This window comes from Convolutriloba macropyga, chromosome 5 (assembly GCF_964194025.1).
Source record: "Convolutriloba macropyga chromosome 5, txConMacr16.3, whole genome shotgun sequence".
Lineage (NCBI taxonomy): Eukaryota > Metazoa > Xenacoelomorpha > Acoela > Convolutidae > Convolutriloba > Convolutriloba macropyga.
Window position 1 is genome coordinate 72,953,019 of NC_134472.1, and position 18,866 is coordinate 72,971,884.

An 18,866-nucleotide genomic window follows, 5' to 3' on the forward strand; every position below is an offset into this window, starting at 1 on the left:
AGAACAGGAAACAAATAGACAAAAAAGAAAAAAAAGAACTTAAATAACGTTAAAAAGTTTTTTTTTATTTTTAAAATCAATTTTTTTAAAACTCTAATAAAAAAGGTCATTCATTCCATGATAAAATGCCAAAATGAACTGTCATTACCCAGGTAAGTTGATACGAACAAAAAGGCAAAGTAAAAACGACAGTTAAAACAATTGATTAAAATTCAAAGAAGTTCTACGAGAAAGGAATGTCGAAGCCGTTGAAACCATAACCTATGCCTTTTAAGACTTTTAAATGTTCAATCGTGCCTTATTTTGAACTCCAATTCGATAACTTGTGAACTGTCAATGTTGTGATGATGTGACAAAACGAGAAAAAAAACGTGAAAAAGAGGCCAATACCTAAAAACAAAAAAATTGTGAAATCTAGTACTATCAAAGCCAAAAAACCACAACTGTGCTTAATACCCCAAAAAAAGAATTAAAATTAAATCAATACAGAGAAGAGGAAGAAGAGACATTCTTTCATTGCTGACACTAAGCTAGCAGCCAAATTAAGAGAATATAAGTGGAAAATTTCAATAGGACATTGTTTAATTAAAATCAAATATTTTTAACAGTCAAAACAACGATAATCTTTCGAGTAAAGAAAACAGATACATTAAATTGGATTTTTTTGGGAAACCGTTTGAACCTATCAACATTGAACTATGATGTGAATTGTTCTCTTCTTCAATCAACATTAAAAAGCTCGATTTTATTTAAAAAAAAGACCGACTGATTACAATCCTAAAAAAATTTTCGATTGTATCGTTCCAAGGTTGGACAGAAACCAGACCCGCTGTTGCTGTTCTTCCATTTAGAACACTCAATTGTTTCGAATGCATTAGATCTATATAATTTCCTAGTTAAATGTTAAGAAACAACTGCTGCTTTTTTAATAGTCATAGAAAAAAGTTAGCAAAAAACGGCAAAATTTTGATTCTAGATCACTCTCAATCGAAGTAAAGTAAAACTATCTCCCTTTGTAGTTTACAAAGATTGTGCTTATTGTTTTTAGGGTGTTTACTTCCGGCTAATTTAATCAAAATGGACTAAAGAATCTTATTTCGAGCAATTTTTGATGAATAAGGCTGAATTTCGAGTTATTTAGCCAAATTTTTAGCCAGAAAAACTAAATCTAAAAAGTCAACAATACTTTTTCGGTCTCTAAAAGTAAAATAAACAGTACTATTGTAAACAATTTTCAAAATTTATAGCCAAATTGTCGAAATTTTAGGCGAAACTCCGCAAAATGTGAATAAAAACTACGGAAATTCGTCTATTATTCACAAAACTTCAAACCTCGATAACTCCCTGTAAAATACAAAATTGAAAAAACATCTGTTTTTAAATTTTATATTCTACGCTGGAGGGTCTTTTTAATGATACCACTCACAACTCTGTACGACGAATATATCGATGGGTCAAAATTGTCTGAACAAAAAAAACCGTTTGAGTATATAGTTCCTCCCCCCTCAAGAGGGGTCGGAACAATGATCTGCTCAAATATTGGAGTCAAAACTAAGGACACTGTCGTGATCTGTTTCAAACTGTTGAAACTTGTGCAGTACAAACTCTCACTTCCAACACAATTTTTATTGAAACTCGTTATTTCGTCTGAAAAATCAATTGAATTATCACGTAGCACGGTCTCTTGCTGATAAAAAATAATCGTGTCTTTGATGGTTTATATATCGCTTTTCTTGTTTTCATTATGTTTACTATGAATGGTTTTTTTGGAGGTTACGCTCACATCATGCGCCCGTGTAATGAACGAGCCTTTTATTTTCTTTACTTATCATAACTATCATTGTTCATTTTCATGATTCTGTTACTTGTCCTCAATCTTTGATTACTTTCAAAAGTTTTCCATTCAGTTAAAGTAAACTCTGCTCGAATTTTGGCCGTACACGACAACGAACATTCATTTCTACAGAAGCACTTATTTACAAAGACAAAATACGGTGACAATGGAATTATACTCCATACACAAAAAGTTGTTGATTAATCAGTAGTGTATTGTTAATAGAGTCTCTCAATGATTGATTGTCTAATCTCTGATCTTTTGAAAGTGGTTATTCCATTTTTTTAATTCACTCAGACTCGTCTATGGTGAGACTTGTGGCTTCTTTTGTGATGGGAGAGGCGAACACGTCTTTGGGGCTCAGGTTGATCTCCAGTTCCAGCAGGCGCTGCACCAGCTCCGTCATTGGCAATTTCTGCGGGCCCTTCTGGAGCCGTCTCCTGTTCACCTCCGGTAGTTTCCTCTCCCGCTGCGGGAGGTTCTTCAGCTCCGTTTTCTCCATTTTCAACTCCGGTAGATTCTTCTCCAGCTCCGGTATGTCCATGTCCATGCCCGTGTCCATGTCCATGTCCATGCCCGTGTCCGTGTCCATGTCCAGTACCGGTCTGTTGATCTCCATCGCCAGTATGTCCTTGTCCTCCAGCGCCTGTATCTTCATTTCCATCTACAGCAGGTTCCCGTGCCTCTCCGGGACGACCCTCTTCATCTCCTGTGAGTCCAGGTGCAAACTCTTCCGCCTGTTCATGTGCAGTTTCGGCTACTTCTGCACCAGTACCCTCCTCAGCCTCGGGCACAGCCAATCCAGTTGGTTTGTGAACTTTCTCCTTACCGCCTTTTCTGTACTCCACATCCAAAAATTCGTCAATCATCTCCAGGATTCCGTAAGTCAAAGCATCCCTTATTGACCAGGTGGTTACTTCAGCGTAGGCTAACGCATAGCAGTACACCTCTTCCTTTTCACAATTCATAGAGTTGGTGCATTCATCTTGAAAAACGCGCAGAAATTCGGAGGCCAAGACCCCGGCAAAACCCCAGAACGCCTCTGCAAATTTTTCTTCGTCTTCTTTCTCTTTTTTAGTTTCTCGCTTGTAGTAATAATTTTCAGGGTAGTCTGGGTAATAATCAGTTGAACCGTAGAGCAAATCGTAGCAAACGCTCCAGTCGAAGTCTTCATGCCGCTTTTCGGGTACCATCGTGGCGGGTTGCAGCCGTTTCTGGCCCATCAATTCACGCAGGACATTATCGCGAGGAGTTACTGATTTTTGGTGGCTTGGCATGGCCAGAAACACAACGACCAAGGCACTGATCAAAACTAATAATTTCATGGTTTTTTGTCACAAATTGCAACTTTTTACTAATAACTTTCTACTGAAACTGGTCAACTAATGTGGAGCAAAGATTTTGTGAGAATGAACTGTGAAAATGAAAAGCAAAGTTACGGTCAAGCAAAACGAACTTTCCAGTTTTCAGATTATGAGGACCATTGAGTTAATTTTAATCAAATATTACCATAATGGTCCAAATTAAACTTTTCTGCTTTTTATTGCAATGGCATTTTTGATATTAATTAAAAACTCATTAAATGAAAACAAAACGCCTTCAAATTAAATGCAAAGTTTTATTAACTCAAGAATAATTGAAAAAGAGTTGAAGCCAGGCAATTTTCTGGTGGCCTTTCAAATTAATGACGTACAAACAGAAGAAATTGATTAAATTAGACTTGACATCTAAAATATACCGTTTAATTAAAAAAAACAATCATGACTTGCTTAGTTTTCAATCAATTTTAAAGCCCTGGTAAAATTATCAAGTCAAATAGCTCGAAAGCGAAAAAAAAGATCGAGCAATGAAAAAATATTAAAATTGAATGAAAAATGGTAAAAGAAAGACTGAATTTATAAAAAGTTTTAAAAAATCTAAGTAATTATTACCCATCTATTGCAACCCGAATAGATAAGGCCTTTTTAAAAGGGTTTTGAACTAATTCTGACATTTGGGTTTGTAGTGATGCAACATTCTGATGAAATTGAAACTAAAACAACAGACTCTAAATGGAAGTTCAAGTTTACCAAGAGTCAAAAATGAACGCGAGCTAAGTCTGTTCTGAAAAACTTATGCGCACAATATGTAAACCATTGCAGCTGAGAAACAAAACTTGACGTCATTAAAATATCGCGTAGATATAAAGTTGAAATCTACGCTAATTTGATGCTTAAAAATCTTTTTAAAAACAGAAACCATGAAAGGAAGTTTGAATTTCAGCTTGGAAAATATATAATGCTCTTAACCATCAGAATGTTGTTGACTGCAAACGTCGAGTGCTTTAAGATTACGTAAGATACTCCTCAGCTGCATTCAGAGTTGACAATAAAAATGGAGGATTTTAGAGCTGTAATTTAAGCTATTCGCCACCAAGTTTCGAATAAGAAAAATTTAGCTTGAAATGAAGAATTTGTCTACCCAAAAACTGCATGAGAGACCAGCAATATATTCAAGACAATCAAAAATTTGTTTGTTAAAAGTAAAAATTAACCAAAACGGTGTCTGAAGTTAATAATATTAACGAAATTAATGTTGTTCTAATTTTGAGCTTCAAAAAGAAATCGTGTGATATAAAAAAAAACAAGTAATTCAAATTGCAGAGAGGTCATAACTGATGCAACCAAGACTCGACGACCTTCTTTCTTTCACGTGCAAACAAACCAGCAAAAAAACGAAATCCTTAAATTTTATGGCTTATCATTCTGCAAAAATTTTTACAAGATTAAAAAAGAAGTTTGAAAAAGTACTCTTTTCTTTGTAGACAAAACTTGAAGATTTAACGTTTTTAAAACATTCTTAGCTAAATTGGGCAGCAAAAATATTTTCCCCGTTTCAGAACAAATTTTAACTCAATTTGCAATTGAAATACTTATTAAAGAAATCATAAGTGGAAACTAAGTAGCAGATAAACCATTCTTAAACTATTACGAAAACAAAAACAAAAAAAACGGTCAAGCAACAATTTTGCATAAGAAAGACACACGTTTAGAATAACTGCCTCAAACTTCGTTCGAGAGCAAACTGAGACAACTATTTTGTGTCTCCAGGATATTTGTCAGCTATGCATATTTTTGAAACACAGGCATCAGCTCGTAAGGGGAATTTCAGAAAGACAACTTAAAGGAATTTTATTCTGCAATGCAAACAGAATCAAATACTTGAGTCTGACAGGAGTGTTCAGTAGTAACCGTTTTGTTAAACAGTTTGAAACTGGAAAACAAAAACATATGCGATTTACCTGTACGTTTTATTTGATCTCCTTTTCTTTCGTTTTAAAAAATTATCTCAAATTTTATTGGCATCGGAAAAATGAAAATTGGAGAAGCGAATGCAAAAAACACAGAAAACTCGTCGAAAAGGAACAAATTTCTCACTGTATCTAAACAATTTAAGGAAGCACTTGGACAAAAACGTTCCGCACTCCATGCAAGTATTTATTTTTCACATAATTGGACAACAATGTATTTAAAGCAGTTAACTAAACCAACGTGCAGTTATAAAAGCTCAAAGGTAACTACATAGAGGCTTCAATCTATCAGACCGTACCAGGTTTTCAATATTTCAGAACAAAAACCAATTAGCTAAAGTAAGTAATAAATTTCTTTAGAAATATTAACAAATGTCAACAAACACTCTGCGCATTAAAAGACCAGCACGATCAGGATAATTGTTATTAATTCTTGCGGAATAAGTAATCAAAAATCCGACAAAATCAACTTAATTAATCTAGTACTTAATTTAGCCAGCACTTTTTTGTTCCTTGAATCAAAATGGCTGGCTAATTTCAGATTTAAAGTTTTGAGAAAAAACACTGAAAAATTACTTTTGGCTTCCTCTATGTTATTCAGTTTTCTATAGATTGCTATAACCTCAATTGGGATTGCAAAAAAAATAGAAAAAAAATATTATCTGTTTTAAACATTAAAGCAGTAAACATCTAAGAATCAAGTTCAGAAATAGCCAAGAACTTAAATCGGATCTTTTCAATTTGTGCCCCCCAGCTTAGTGGGTGCATATTATTTGCAACCCCCAGATGCACGTGCAATGTTTTTACATAATGATTGACTATGTAATGACATGTGCTCTGTAACTGGGGGAGCATAACGTACTGGGGGGGGGGGGGGGGCACAAACGGAAAAGATCCCCTAAATCATTAAGGCAATTTCACAATTTCAGCCAGTTGATTCTTGAAATGCTTTAGAACAGAATTTCTATTCCATCTCATACTTTCTCTCCAGTACTCGGACGCAAGCTCGGTCAGGGCACTTAGTCACTCGGTTTACTATTATTTATGTTCCAAGTGCCATGACACGAAGTCGGTTGCGGCCACGTACTGCGCAGAAAGCACGAGGCGGACAAGAACTTCTGCTCTAACGCGTTTGAAGAATACTGGGTAAAAAAATAGACGCCTTAAAACTTGAGAAAAAGAACTCAAAACGAAAAAAAAGTAAATAAGTGTGTAATACAATTATCTTGTCAAAAGATTAATAATGAGTCTTTTTCTCGCGCTTTTCTGACAAACTAATTAGAAATTAGACTTGGTAACTAAGACTACTTAAATCAGTTTTCAAATACAGGGCATCTAAAACTGCGATTTATGAATATCTCTCGATTTCGAATTTGATTTTGTTTATCAATAATTTTTCTGATCATTTAATATTTCTAGGCTGAGCAATTAATATTTATAAGCCCTTTGAGCAGAATGGGTGAGGAAAATCTACTTTAGTGTAGTTAAAAAGACTTGACGCATTAATTTTGACAGAGCTGCAAAATTTGACAAAGCTAAACAAATTGCACGAGTAAGAAACATAGCAGTAAAAGTACTGAATTGCAATCAAGTCGATACAGCATTCGATAAATTGTGAAGTAAACTATCAGAATTTTTAAAAAAAGTTGTTGAAACTAGGCAATTGAAACATAAAAATAGAAGGAATCGGTAAATATCTTTAAGAACACAAAATATATTTTTTGGAAAACTAGTGGTGTCCAAACTATCAAAACCGAAAAAAATATGTCACCATTCAGACTACGGGTGCCAAGAAAAAATAGAAAAAAACAAAGGAAAATACTTTTAAAAGTACTAGCTTTAAGGGCATGGAAAACCACCAAAAAACGTTTAAATCAAAAAAATTCGAAAACGACAAAGTTCGAAATAAAAACGAAAGTCCGTCAAATACGATTTCTTTTTTGAAAAAGGCAATGACATTATCAAAAGTACATATTCAAGCACTGAGGTAATTGATTACATTGTGAAATTCAACGTTGAGAACATCTGCTTAATTCTAAGAAACAAAAAAGTGAAAAATTACAGCAACTGAAAGCAAAATTGAATTCTTCAAAAAAACATTACTTGTAAGTGGTATCCAAGTCCATTAAAAAACCTACAAACCAAATAATTGAATTAAATTTGCCGCATTAAATTTGCCAACTTTTATAAAAATAATTTTTTTGAGAAAGATAAAACCCAGTAGGTTCTTTTTCTTCACTAAAAAACCAATTTAATCTATCCTTAATTTGACTAAATGCCAGGAATACAACAAAAAAGAATAACAAATAGGACAATATAAAAATTCACTATTCTTTTATGAAAAAGAAAACAACGTGCAATTCCTTAAAACCAATGGCCAACAAGGAAATTTTGTGAACTTTCAGTTATGTCCTCGAGAAGCTAATAGAAATCGTCTTCAATAAAATTAAAAGACGATACACATCAGAAGACAGGCAAAGGAACAGAAAAGAGACGCCAAAAACCTTGCAAATAGGTAATGATAAAGTCATAAAAACAAAACGCCGCGCACTTAAACAATTGATGAGTTTCATTTGTACCTCATTAGAATTCAACCAATCAATTACTTAGCACAAAAAAATCAACTAATGCGCTTAGACGAAAAAAACTGCCCGAAACCATTAAAAATAGAAAACTCAAAATGGGCTCACAAGCTTTTCTATTATTGAACTCTTTTATTCTAACAAAATTGTAACCAATTAGTAAAAAGAAACAGTTGAGCAATAGGCATGTTATTGAAGGGTGCAAAACAAAACTAGTGTCGAAAAACAAAACTAGTGTCAAAAGTCCCAAAAATAGCTGAAAAAAATGATGGGTTCAGAAACCTGCAATTGCATCACAAAATAACAGCATAATTTGAAAACAGAAATGATCGTCCTGCTTGAATTTCATCTGTGAGGTAAACGTTTCGGTTAATTTTTGATTAAAAAATAAACAAGTTTAACCAAATAAGGCCGATTTGGCACAAAAATGGAAAAGTTGGCGCAAAAAGTCCAAAAGCATGCCTTTTTGTTAATGTTTACGCGCATTTCTATTATGTGCAATTGCTCATTTTGCTTATGAATAAAGTTGAAAACTCCAAAAACGCAGAACAATGTTCCAACTTAACTTATACATTCCACTAAGACCCCATCAGCCAGATTGATCTTTACTATTACCAGATCAAACACAGTCGTCAGATTACCAAAAAATAGCCGCGATAGACGCTTGTAGCCTTTATGAATTGAAACAAGTACATAAATAAGATAGACCAGCAGCCCCTTAATAGACCACTAGACTTTTTGGGTTAGATTCGGACTGTCAATTTAATGACACATTCGGTCTGTAAGGAAAAGCCCCGAAAGAGCTTTTTTAAAACTGATATTTACAATCAAAAACTCATGACTAAAACTCAAGGATTAAGGTATATAAGTTTGGCAGTACTTAGATGCACACTATTGATCTTTAACTAGTAAAAGTTCAAAAAATTTAAAGTTCCGTAAGTGAGTTCAGAAGTAAGTCATTTTTAAGTGAGGTAAGTCACGCAATTGACTTAAAAGCGAAATGACGTCACGTGCGCAAATTTTTACTGCTAGGCAGTAGAAGTCACTGGAGTCATTGAAAAAGTCAATTCAAAGAAGTCAGGTCGTAAGAATCATCAATTGAAACGAATTAAAAAAACATAGCAGTACAAGTCCTGACTTAAAATTCTAAAAATTTTCATTGACTAAACAAAAACCAGACCTAGAATGGACTATGAGTGAATTGGGAAAACCACGTTTAAAAAATCAGACATAACCGACTAACGTCGGGTTCATTGCTCTCAAATGACCGGCGAGCGGTTGGCTTCGTCAACAGCTAGCTACGGTTTAAAGACCTCAGGCCGCTACCTCTTTATCTTGTTTCTGAATACGAAAGTCAGATGAGTCAGACGAAAAATCGGCCAGGAGAAAACTTGCGTTAAAAAATGCACAAAAAAAGACAAACAGGACAAGTTATTTGATACAAATTACTTTTGAGAGCAATTAACAACGGTTTCCTTAAAGTGCCTGTTAGATCATTTCTGATTAAAAAAAACATTTCAACTATAACTCATTGATAATGAGGAGCAGAGATGGTGACATTACGCCACATAACAGCAGCTGAAGTGCGGAATCAACAAAGAGAGAGAGAGAGAGAGAGAGAGAGAGAGAGATAAAATGCGCACGAGAAAGAGAAGGAAAGGAACCCTAACCGAAAGAGAGATAAGGAGACAGGAATATCTTCCATGATCGGATTCGACACTGCAACTTCTAGTTTTCTAACCTTGTTAATAAATAAGTCATAAAGAAAAAAACTGAAAAAGACAAAATTAAAAGAAAAGTTTTAAACTTCGCAATAAAAAAATCAAAACCATTTTTTGTCTCGAAAGATCTGTCAAGTAACCCATCTCCGAGACTTGAAAAGTTTCGTTGGCCAGTCATGGTCGTTAAACTCGTAATTGTAAAATTTAACAAAATCTTACTAATATTCAAGACATTAATATCTTAAGAACCAATTCAATGTCTCATGAGACTATCCAGTATCCCTGTTCAAAGCCTGAAATAGTTTCACTGGCTCATAAAAATCCATACGTCTGGAACTTAAACATTTTCCAAAATTTGGAAAAGTTCAAATTTATCCAAATATTGCTAAAACTGGAGTCATAAAACCTGTTATTCACAATCCCATTAACATATGCAGCAGCTTATTACCAAACCTTGGTGGAGGTCCCAGGGCCTCTGTTGCCGGAAAAAAATCAAAAACATGAAAAAATTACAATATATGTTAAAAATTGTTTAAGTTCGTGATAATAAAATCTTGAAAAAACATTCCATTACATCTGTAAACTATGCAGTAACACATTGTCAAACCCTAGAGGAAGTTCTGTGGTTCTTGAGGCTAGAGAAACCTACAAATGACAAAAAACTTCAAAAAAATTGCAAGTTTTATGTAAATTGCTAAAACTTGTGGTATTAAAAAGTTGAAAATTAATCCATGACCAACCAAAACTTTTCAGTAACTTATTATCAAACCCTAACGGAGGCTTGATGCTCAAAAATCTGAATGACGACCATAAATGCTAAAAAATTGAAAAATGGCAATAACACCAAAAATATGCTAAAACTAGTGATGTTAAAATCTTGCAAGATATTCCATTTAATCTATAAATTCAGTAACCTATTTTCCAACCCTAGAGGAGGTTCATTGGTTCTTAAGGCTAAAAAATCTAAAAACGACAAAAATGACAAAAAACTTCAAAGAAGCAAGTTTTATCAAACGGGGGGGGGGGGTGAGTCAACAGGGGGGGGGGGGTGTCTTCAACCTCTAAGAACCGCCCTTCACACCATAAGTATAGGTAAAAGTCTCCAAAACACTTTGAGCTGAAACAGAGCTGAAAGGCTCTAAGAGCACTTAATGCCCGCTACCTGTTTATCCCGTTTGTGTGGACGAAAAGTCAAAAAGCGTGAAACAAAAAATCGGTCAAGCAAAAAGTCGCATTGAAAAAAGACCGACATGACTATTATAATTGCTACAAACTTCGTTTGAGAGCAATTAATAAAAAAAAAAATTAAAAACAGAAAATCAATGTCGAAATGCCGCATGTTAAAACAAATCCACTAGCGAGAAATGGAAATTTGGTTTAAACAATAAACTAGGCCTAGAATGAACTATGGATGGATCGGGAAAACCATTTAGAAAAAATCCTATTCAAAAAATGAAAAAAAAAAACAGTAAAATCAAAGTGAAATTGCCGAATGTGAACAAAAAACCTCTAGCGAGCAAGCGAATTTTTAACACCGTTTCCTCACTACTTTAGCGCCACAAAACAATTCAAATTCTTTGAATTGTAAAAAAAAACCACGATATCCCCAATAATAGCCGCTATCGCTTCGCGGCTATTAACAAAGCCAATAAACGACTAATTGTTTAGGGTAACAGTTGCCAATATAGCTCTAAAAACCTATCAACCTGATGTATTTCAAAAGACAAATTTGAAAACTATATATATCAGAATTTATACACATTTTACACAAAAAAAATTAAGCCATAAGTCGAAACATATCATTAATTAAAGGAATTTTCTGCACCAAAAAATATGTGAAGTATCATTTTACCACCGCAACTTAACAAAGCGATAAAACCAAACCCTTTTCCATCATGAAAAACTTTACCAATTTGAGCAAAGAAGGATGTATGTTCACAAATATCGATGAGTTATTGCATTGCTAAATACAGCCAATAATTGCGCCATTTTACAACACCGATTTTTATTCGGATTGCTTTGGCAAAATTACAGAAGTTTTACATTATTTTGTAACATTTTAGACGCTAGCCCCAAAATGAGAAAAGCTGGATTATACTCAAAAGTGGTCTCAATTCAGCTCGTTTTACTTGTGTTCTGCGGCTTAAGAATATATAGTCGTCTTGGAAAGTTATCCCAAATATTTGTAGCACTACCGATATTCAGTAAAAGAGTTCTAATGAACTGAAACGATGAGCAATTGCAGTACAATTCATTTCGCCTCAATATAGTAAAAGCTTAAGATGTTTATAGTCGCAACCTTAATAATCACAACCTTATAGATTGGGTAAGTTGAAAACAGTTTAACAGCTGAAAAGATACCGAACCTCAATAAGTGCACTGATTCAAATTCACAGGAGACAATTACAATTATACGATGATAATAATTAAGAGGCTGTTCTCGGAATTGGAGGAAATATTGATAAGTTTAGTCATCTTTGAGCAATTCGTCCTCATCAAGATTATCGTCATCAATATCTTCATCATTAGCTCCAGTGCCGTCGATTCCCTCCTCGTCCAGGTTGAGTTTTTCCAAATCATCGTCTAAAGACAACTCATCTGCGCTCTTCCTCAAGCTGTCTGCTAAATCATCTCCGTCTGTGTGTGTCTCTTTGCCTTAAACAAACACACGTTTCACGAAAAACGAAATAGCATTCCACATATTTTTACGACTTCAGATATCAATACAGAAACCATTTTTCCGCTATTGCCCTCCAGTACGACCACAACCCCCCCCCCAGTAGACATATATAGTGAACCATTGTGTTAATATAGATCGTGCACTCATAATATGCTCCCACTTAGCTAAGCGGATGGAAAAGAATTGAGCAAGTTGTAAAATGCCAAATCTGTTGTGCCAGATTATACAATATGCAAAATGCGTGTTTAAAACAAAGACGTAACTTTGAGATTTCAAGTTAACACCTCGAATCGCTCGCTACGCGGTTCATGGTAAACGCCAGAACCTCCAAGCGACTTCAAGCAGAGTCACTTTAACCTTTACTTCACATGACGATGGACAACAGCCAAAAATTAACTATTAAAGAGTCATGTGGTAATAAGTTATGGACTACTCCATTTTAAGAAACCGTTAAACAATTACCAGCGAACTTGAAGGTAGCTTTTAAGGACATTTGGAACGCCCTATCTTAAATATGAGAAAAGAAAGTCTGAAAATCTACGGAACGATTTACGGAGTTGTGCTAGTCATGATACCATGAGCTTTAATGATTAGATTTATTTTAAAACAAACGGCCTGAAGCAAAAATCAAGTTCTGGTAGCTATCAATTGATCTTTAAGCTGTCAAACATAGATTTAAAAGTAATTGATTGTTCCGGTATAACACTTTATTAAGTAACAAAATATATGGTATCTGCCTTGTCACACATTTCAAACCTCGACAAAATGCATTTCTGCAATACAAGGTAATAAAGAATGCTTTGTACGTTTTTTACAGGACAAATCATGCACTAAATAATTGACAATAAAGAAGTAATGACTACTGACAGAAATGAAAGACAAACAAGCGTTGAAATGACATGCAAACGACATGCTGGCTAAATCAAATCAACTCAATCGAAGATGCACGAAGATGCCATGATAGCTCAAAAACGGCACTTGCCGATATGATTTTGCTTTAAGAAGTAAACATAGCCAGCAAATTGCCCGAAAATAGACGCCGTTGACCCCCTTGACGCACATCACGATTAAAAACCGAAAAGATTCACAGTTTTCTATGTGTCAAAAAAGTGGTCTAATTTGGTGAGTAGTTTCAGTTATTCTTCAAATTATAATATTTCAGCTTCTAAAGTGAAGGCTAATGAGCATAATACTAATGTCAGGCATCAATTACTCAAATGAACTTTGATAACCTAATGCACGGACTTAATGACCGGGCTTCATCGGTTTATCCCGTTTCTTTTTATATAATCCCTTTGACCATTGACATTCACTAAATCATGTAATTCAATAAGAGAAAAAATTCACAAAAATCATTTAGTTGAAACAGCGAGTGATGTAAGTCAGGAGTCAAACGTGATTTCTGTAAAACAAAAACGTAATCCAGAGGTAAAATGAAGCTAAAAAACCAGCAGCACAAGACCTGAAAATCAAGAAATTTTATTCACCTAAAAACTTAGACCTAAAATGGACTATGAGTGGCTTGGGAAAACCAATTAGAAAAATATCCAATTAGAAAAAGATCCAATCACAAAAAAAATTAAAAACATACCCGGCAGATTGCCGGAAAATAGCCGCCGTTGATTCCAATAAGCATGACTGGGATTGAAATAACAGAAGATATTGAAAAAAGAAGATTTTCATACAAAAACATTTTTTTAAGTCCGATTTATTTTGATGGCATTTCGTAGTTGAACATACTTCTGTTTCTTAGAGAGAGGCTACAGGGGCTACTATCAATAACAATCAGCATTAGAGAGAGGTAACTAATACTTATAGGACCGACGTTCAAATAGCGGGCATCTAAAATTGGGCTTTATGGGTTTATCCCGTTTCTATTTCTGACTTCAATTTTTTATACTGACTGTTCATTTTGAATTGCTTTGCTGAGCAACTGATGTTCAAAATCACTTTTAGCAGAATGAGAGAAGAGAGAAACTAGCCTAGAGAAGTCAAAAAGATTTCACGCAAAATGTTGAAAAGGCGGCAAAATGAGGTAAAGCGAAACATTTTTTTATTCGACGAAGTAAAAAAAAAAATAGGAGCGCTATAATAGCCGGCTGAGAAGATGAGGGCGGCTATTAATAAACAATAAAACTGAAATTTATATGGCCACATGTGAGCAAAAAACACAAGCGAACTTCTGTTCAGATACCGTTTTGGCGCTTTACATTTAAGTTTCACAGAAAAAATACAGGCCGCGGAACCACTAGTTTTGTAGCTCCTCTGCCTGTTTCGGAGTGACCAAAACCATCACTTAAATTTGACTTCAATGAGTAGAAGTGTAAGAAACTGTGCAAACAGATAATTAAAAAAACATAGCAGGACAAGCCCTGAATCACAATCCAAAGAAACGAATTAACTAATGACATAAAGTAATAATTTTACAGCAGCATCAAACATGCAGCACAACTCATAACCCTACATGTGTAAAAAAAGGAACAAAAAATTTAAAAATCAGAAAAATTCTGATTGACTCGTCCTTAGAATGAGTACAATATACAAACTGGTAGGAATCGATGGGATAGATCAAAAACAGGCAACAACAGAGAAAATTAGCAAAATCCGAATTTCACTGACAGTCAGTGGCGTCAAAGTAAGAAAACAACATAACTATACGCCAAAAGCCTTAACCATAGCATGCCATAAAACTTTAGAAGTCAAGAAATACCTTTCAGCAGTTTTAATGGCTGCAAAAGTGACAATAGAACTACAAGTGAAGGCAAGATTCACAAATTCACCAAACGTTACGGAACCAAACGGTATCTCGGGCAATGAAATATTTTTTGAAAGGTTTTGAAAAGAGTATCGAAATAAAAACAAACGACTTCTATGAACTCAATCATCTAATTAGATTCATTTATATTCATTATCAACAAATCCAACCGTTCATGAATGAAATTAAATGGTACAACAAAAAATAAAAACAAAATTTGGAAAAACGATTAAAAACAACACTAAGTCATTAAAAATCTGTCACTAGAAAGATTAAGTAGAACACCGCAAAAATTCAATAAAATTTCTTGAAAACAATTGGAGTCAAAGTTTTAGAAAACATTAGCTTTAAACATTTAATTCCTTAAACTTATTCTACATGAGAAATCTATGAGACTTTTCCCTAAAGATATCAAATGATCAGACAGCAATAAATACGACAAATAATCAAAACTCAAAAAAAAATTACTACAAAATTTTAAGAAAAGGTAGTGTCAAGACCATGAAAACCATTTGCTAGAAATCAAACCAAAACTTAGGCTCATTTATGCTTCCCTAGCAACCAATTGGACCTGTCATTAATTATACTTTAGACCTCTAATTAATTATACGATGTGATAAGACATAAACAATAAGGAAAGTGGCAAAAATCAAATATTCACCAACATTTTATGACAACAAATAGTGTCAAAGTCATAAAAAGTATTAGCTGCCCATTGATGAATTCAAACATTTGCAAATAGTGCGAATAGGCATAATTAGAACACAAGTGTGTCATATAAAAACCATTCAAGAGAAGAAACACTGAAAACATAAATCAAATTGACGCATCTCAAAAGTTCCATCTCAAAAACCAAAAATTTGTGCAAACAACAACTTCTCACTCCACTTTAAAGGTAGTAGAAAAAAACACACTTCAAACCTACTCGATTTTTGTTCACTTTATTACTTCACTTGACTAAAATCACCACTCCAATATCACTTCTCACTGACGTAAAAACGCCGAAAAAAAATGTGAATAGGTCTTAAAAAAAGATGGCGCACAAAACTATCCAAATAATTTGGATTGTAAAACAGACAGCGCAGCATCCCAGTACAATTCAAATTCTTTCAATCGCAAAAAAGGAGGGCGCCTAAATAATAGCCGTTCAGAGGCTGACAGCAGCCATTAATAAAAGGCAGATTTGTAGTGAGCGTGGCGTCAAATGTTCGAATCAAAACGCTTGACGAAATAAAATTACAAGAGAAGGCCATAATAGCTCGCTATCGCAGTTACTAATAGGAAAAGACACATACGACAACAATAATTCCCTCAACTTAGTTCGACTTCAGGATCAATTCGACACTTTTGAATTTAACAATGAAAACAGTGTGAAATTAAGAAAGGAGAGAAGTGATTTAGAAACGCGAGAGATGTGAGAGTGAAAGAGAAAGCGACAGAGAAAGCTCACTACCTGCTGTACTTTCTACATCTAATTCCTCTTCCTGATCAACAGGAGGATGAGTTACATCATCATCTACATGAACATGATCATCAGCTTTCTCATGATCTACACATGTACCATCAGTAAGATCAACATCATCATCATCATGCAATGAGTCTTTCATGTCTACTCCTGTGGCTGCTTCACCTGCTTCTGCTGTTGAAGATGATGATGTCTGGTGCATGTCTCCATCTGAAGGACTCCACCCTGCAGCTTCCTCCAGTACATTGCGCTCCCAATTTGCCTATAACAACAATGACACCCTTGTTGACCACCCCATGTGCAGACGGTGTTGTTCAACCAAATTTAGTCAGAAAAAAAAACAAATGCGAACGCCATACTTTTTAAAATATATCGGAGAATAACAAAATAAAAAGTCTTGAAATTCAACGCCTTGAGATTTTAAAATCTCAACCGTTAAAATCCATACACACACATTGCTTTTTATCCCATTAAAAAGAGACATCGTTATCGCTATTTTCCAGCTCGTGGGAGTTACGTGAGAAAATGTTCCAGTTAGTAAAATTCTCAATACTTTGAAACGTATTTTACATACAATTGAGAAGCAAAAAAGAAGTTCCAATAAAGAAGTTCCAAAAAGAGAAGTTCCATCGAACAAAAATTTAACTTGAAAATTAGTCCTTTGAAGATTGGTCATTTGAAGATGCTTCGAAAGAACTACAAGTTAATTCAGCTGCATAATTAATTTCAGAACAAAATCAGAGCAAGCAGCAATGAATACATTTGTCAATGAAACGACGACACGAAAGAGATCAGCAGAGACCTATGAGGATAAAGTTTCCTCACTTACCGAAGTTGAAGGGAACATCTTTGCAGGGACAGCCTTCCTCGACTGCACTTGCAGGTACTGTTCTGCGTGCAATGCCTCCTGCAGAGTTGGAAACAGGTTTTCGTATTGCATTGGGTCCGCCAGTGCCTCGGCCGACTTCTGGTTTGTGGTAGCAAGACTTCCTTTCCACAGCTGTACCACTCTTGAGATCTGACTGGGGAGGTAGGTACGAGCGAAGAATGCTGCCTCTGGGAGACGATTAGTGTTGATTAGAATATCCAGGCACTCGTCCAACCTAAGTTGACATTTAGTTTTATCTTAGATTATAAAGCATAGTTAACGTTAACTTAATAAGATTCATGGCTGTAGTTGTGATTCATTCATACAGAACTTGTACACTGATCGTGAGCTAATTTACGTTGAAGTAAGCGTCCATAAGTAATGGTTACGTGACTCTGCTTGAAGTCACTGAGAACTTCTGGCGTTTATCGAGAACCGCGAAGAGGCTCGAGATATTAAATCAGAATTTTGAAGTGATTCATGCAGAGTCACGAAACCATGTTTAAAACACGAAACGCGCCACCTCACGTTTTCAAATGACGAAAGTCGACTTCTGGCTAAGTACGAATTTCAGGCATTCTAACTCCTGGCACTGCAGACTTTCGGCATTTTAAAAATTACGCTTGCATTAAATGAAAGTTGACTTGAGCTTCAACGGGTGGGCATTTCTTGCAACGCAATTTTTTTGTGACACGAGCCGTCTCGTAAATGCTATAAAAATCGCTGCCTCAACCCCCTTTGATACTAAGGCAAGCTAGTCTATAGCCGTTCCGGCAACGTTGCACTAACTTTCCGAGCAAAAAGTAGGAGTAGAATGCAACATTGTTTATTTCCGACTTCTCTGAAGCACCCGCCAGCTTTGCCATGACGTCAGCTTGTCCAGCAGATGTTGCCAACAGTAACAGACCAGCATAATCCTAAAATATATGTTTTATTAAGAAGGTTTAATTATGAGCAGGGCACTTCAGTCACCTTAGATAGTGATCTTAACTTAAATTTCTGTTCAATTTGGACCCTAGCTGAGATTCAATTCAATACTTTCAAAAAAATTCACAGTCAAGCAACAAAAGCAGCTGAAAGAAATGTATTGAAAGAATCACCACAAAAAACATTGTTCTGTTACATAACCAAACAAATTTCATCAATGTGCTCTCGCTCAGCTAGTTCCGCAACTTTCAGGCAAATGAAAGTAAAATTATCCATCATGAAAAAAAACACATACCTTTTCATAGTAGCAAAAAATGCAACATAACCAACCAACGTTGTGCCAATTGCTCTCAAACAACCGGCGAGCGGTAGAATTCGGTCGTACACAACTATTCGGGGCTAAGAGATGGCAGCATTTGGGGAGATGGGGGATCAAGCGTTTGGGGGGGGGGGGGGGGGGGTGGAAGAGCTGGATGAGGGGGGTCCGAAGTGAGAGCGGCTCAGGTGGAGGAGGGTCGACAGGGGTGTTGGGGGGGGGGGCTCATTGAGGGGGTCAAACTTTTAAGATGTGAATCGCATACTTACAGACTAGTGAGGCTCTAAGCGAACTTAGTGCCCTCCGGGCGTTAGGTGCTGATCTCGTTTTTGAAGACAAAAAGTCAAATGGGTCAGACGAAAAATCGGTCAAGCGAAAAATCGCACAAAAAAGACCACAGGACTAATATAATTGCTAGAAACTTCGCTT

The 18,866-nt window shown here is 35.3% G+C and overlaps 1 protein-coding gene across 1 annotated transcript in view; it reads right to left on the reverse strand.

Moving 5' to 3' along the window:
- Window positions 1-11,150: 11,150 nt before the first annotated feature.
- Window positions 11,151-18,866, reverse strand: part of LOC142339626 (coatomer subunit beta'-like) — a 263,545-nt gene continuing 255,829 nt past the window's right edge. The window contains exons 16-19 of the mRNA XM_075389806.1: window positions 17,984-18,111; window positions 17,156-17,429; window positions 16,315-16,588; window positions 11,151-12,081 (exon numbers count right to left, since the gene is read on the reverse strand). Of these exons, the coding sequence (XP_075245921.1) occupies window positions 11,894-12,081; window positions 16,315-16,588; window positions 17,156-17,429; window positions 17,984-18,111 (864 nt within the window). The 3' untranslated portion in view covers window positions 11,151-11,893. The remainder of the gene's footprint in view (window positions 12,082-16,314; window positions 16,589-17,155; window positions 17,430-17,983; window positions 18,112-18,866) is intronic.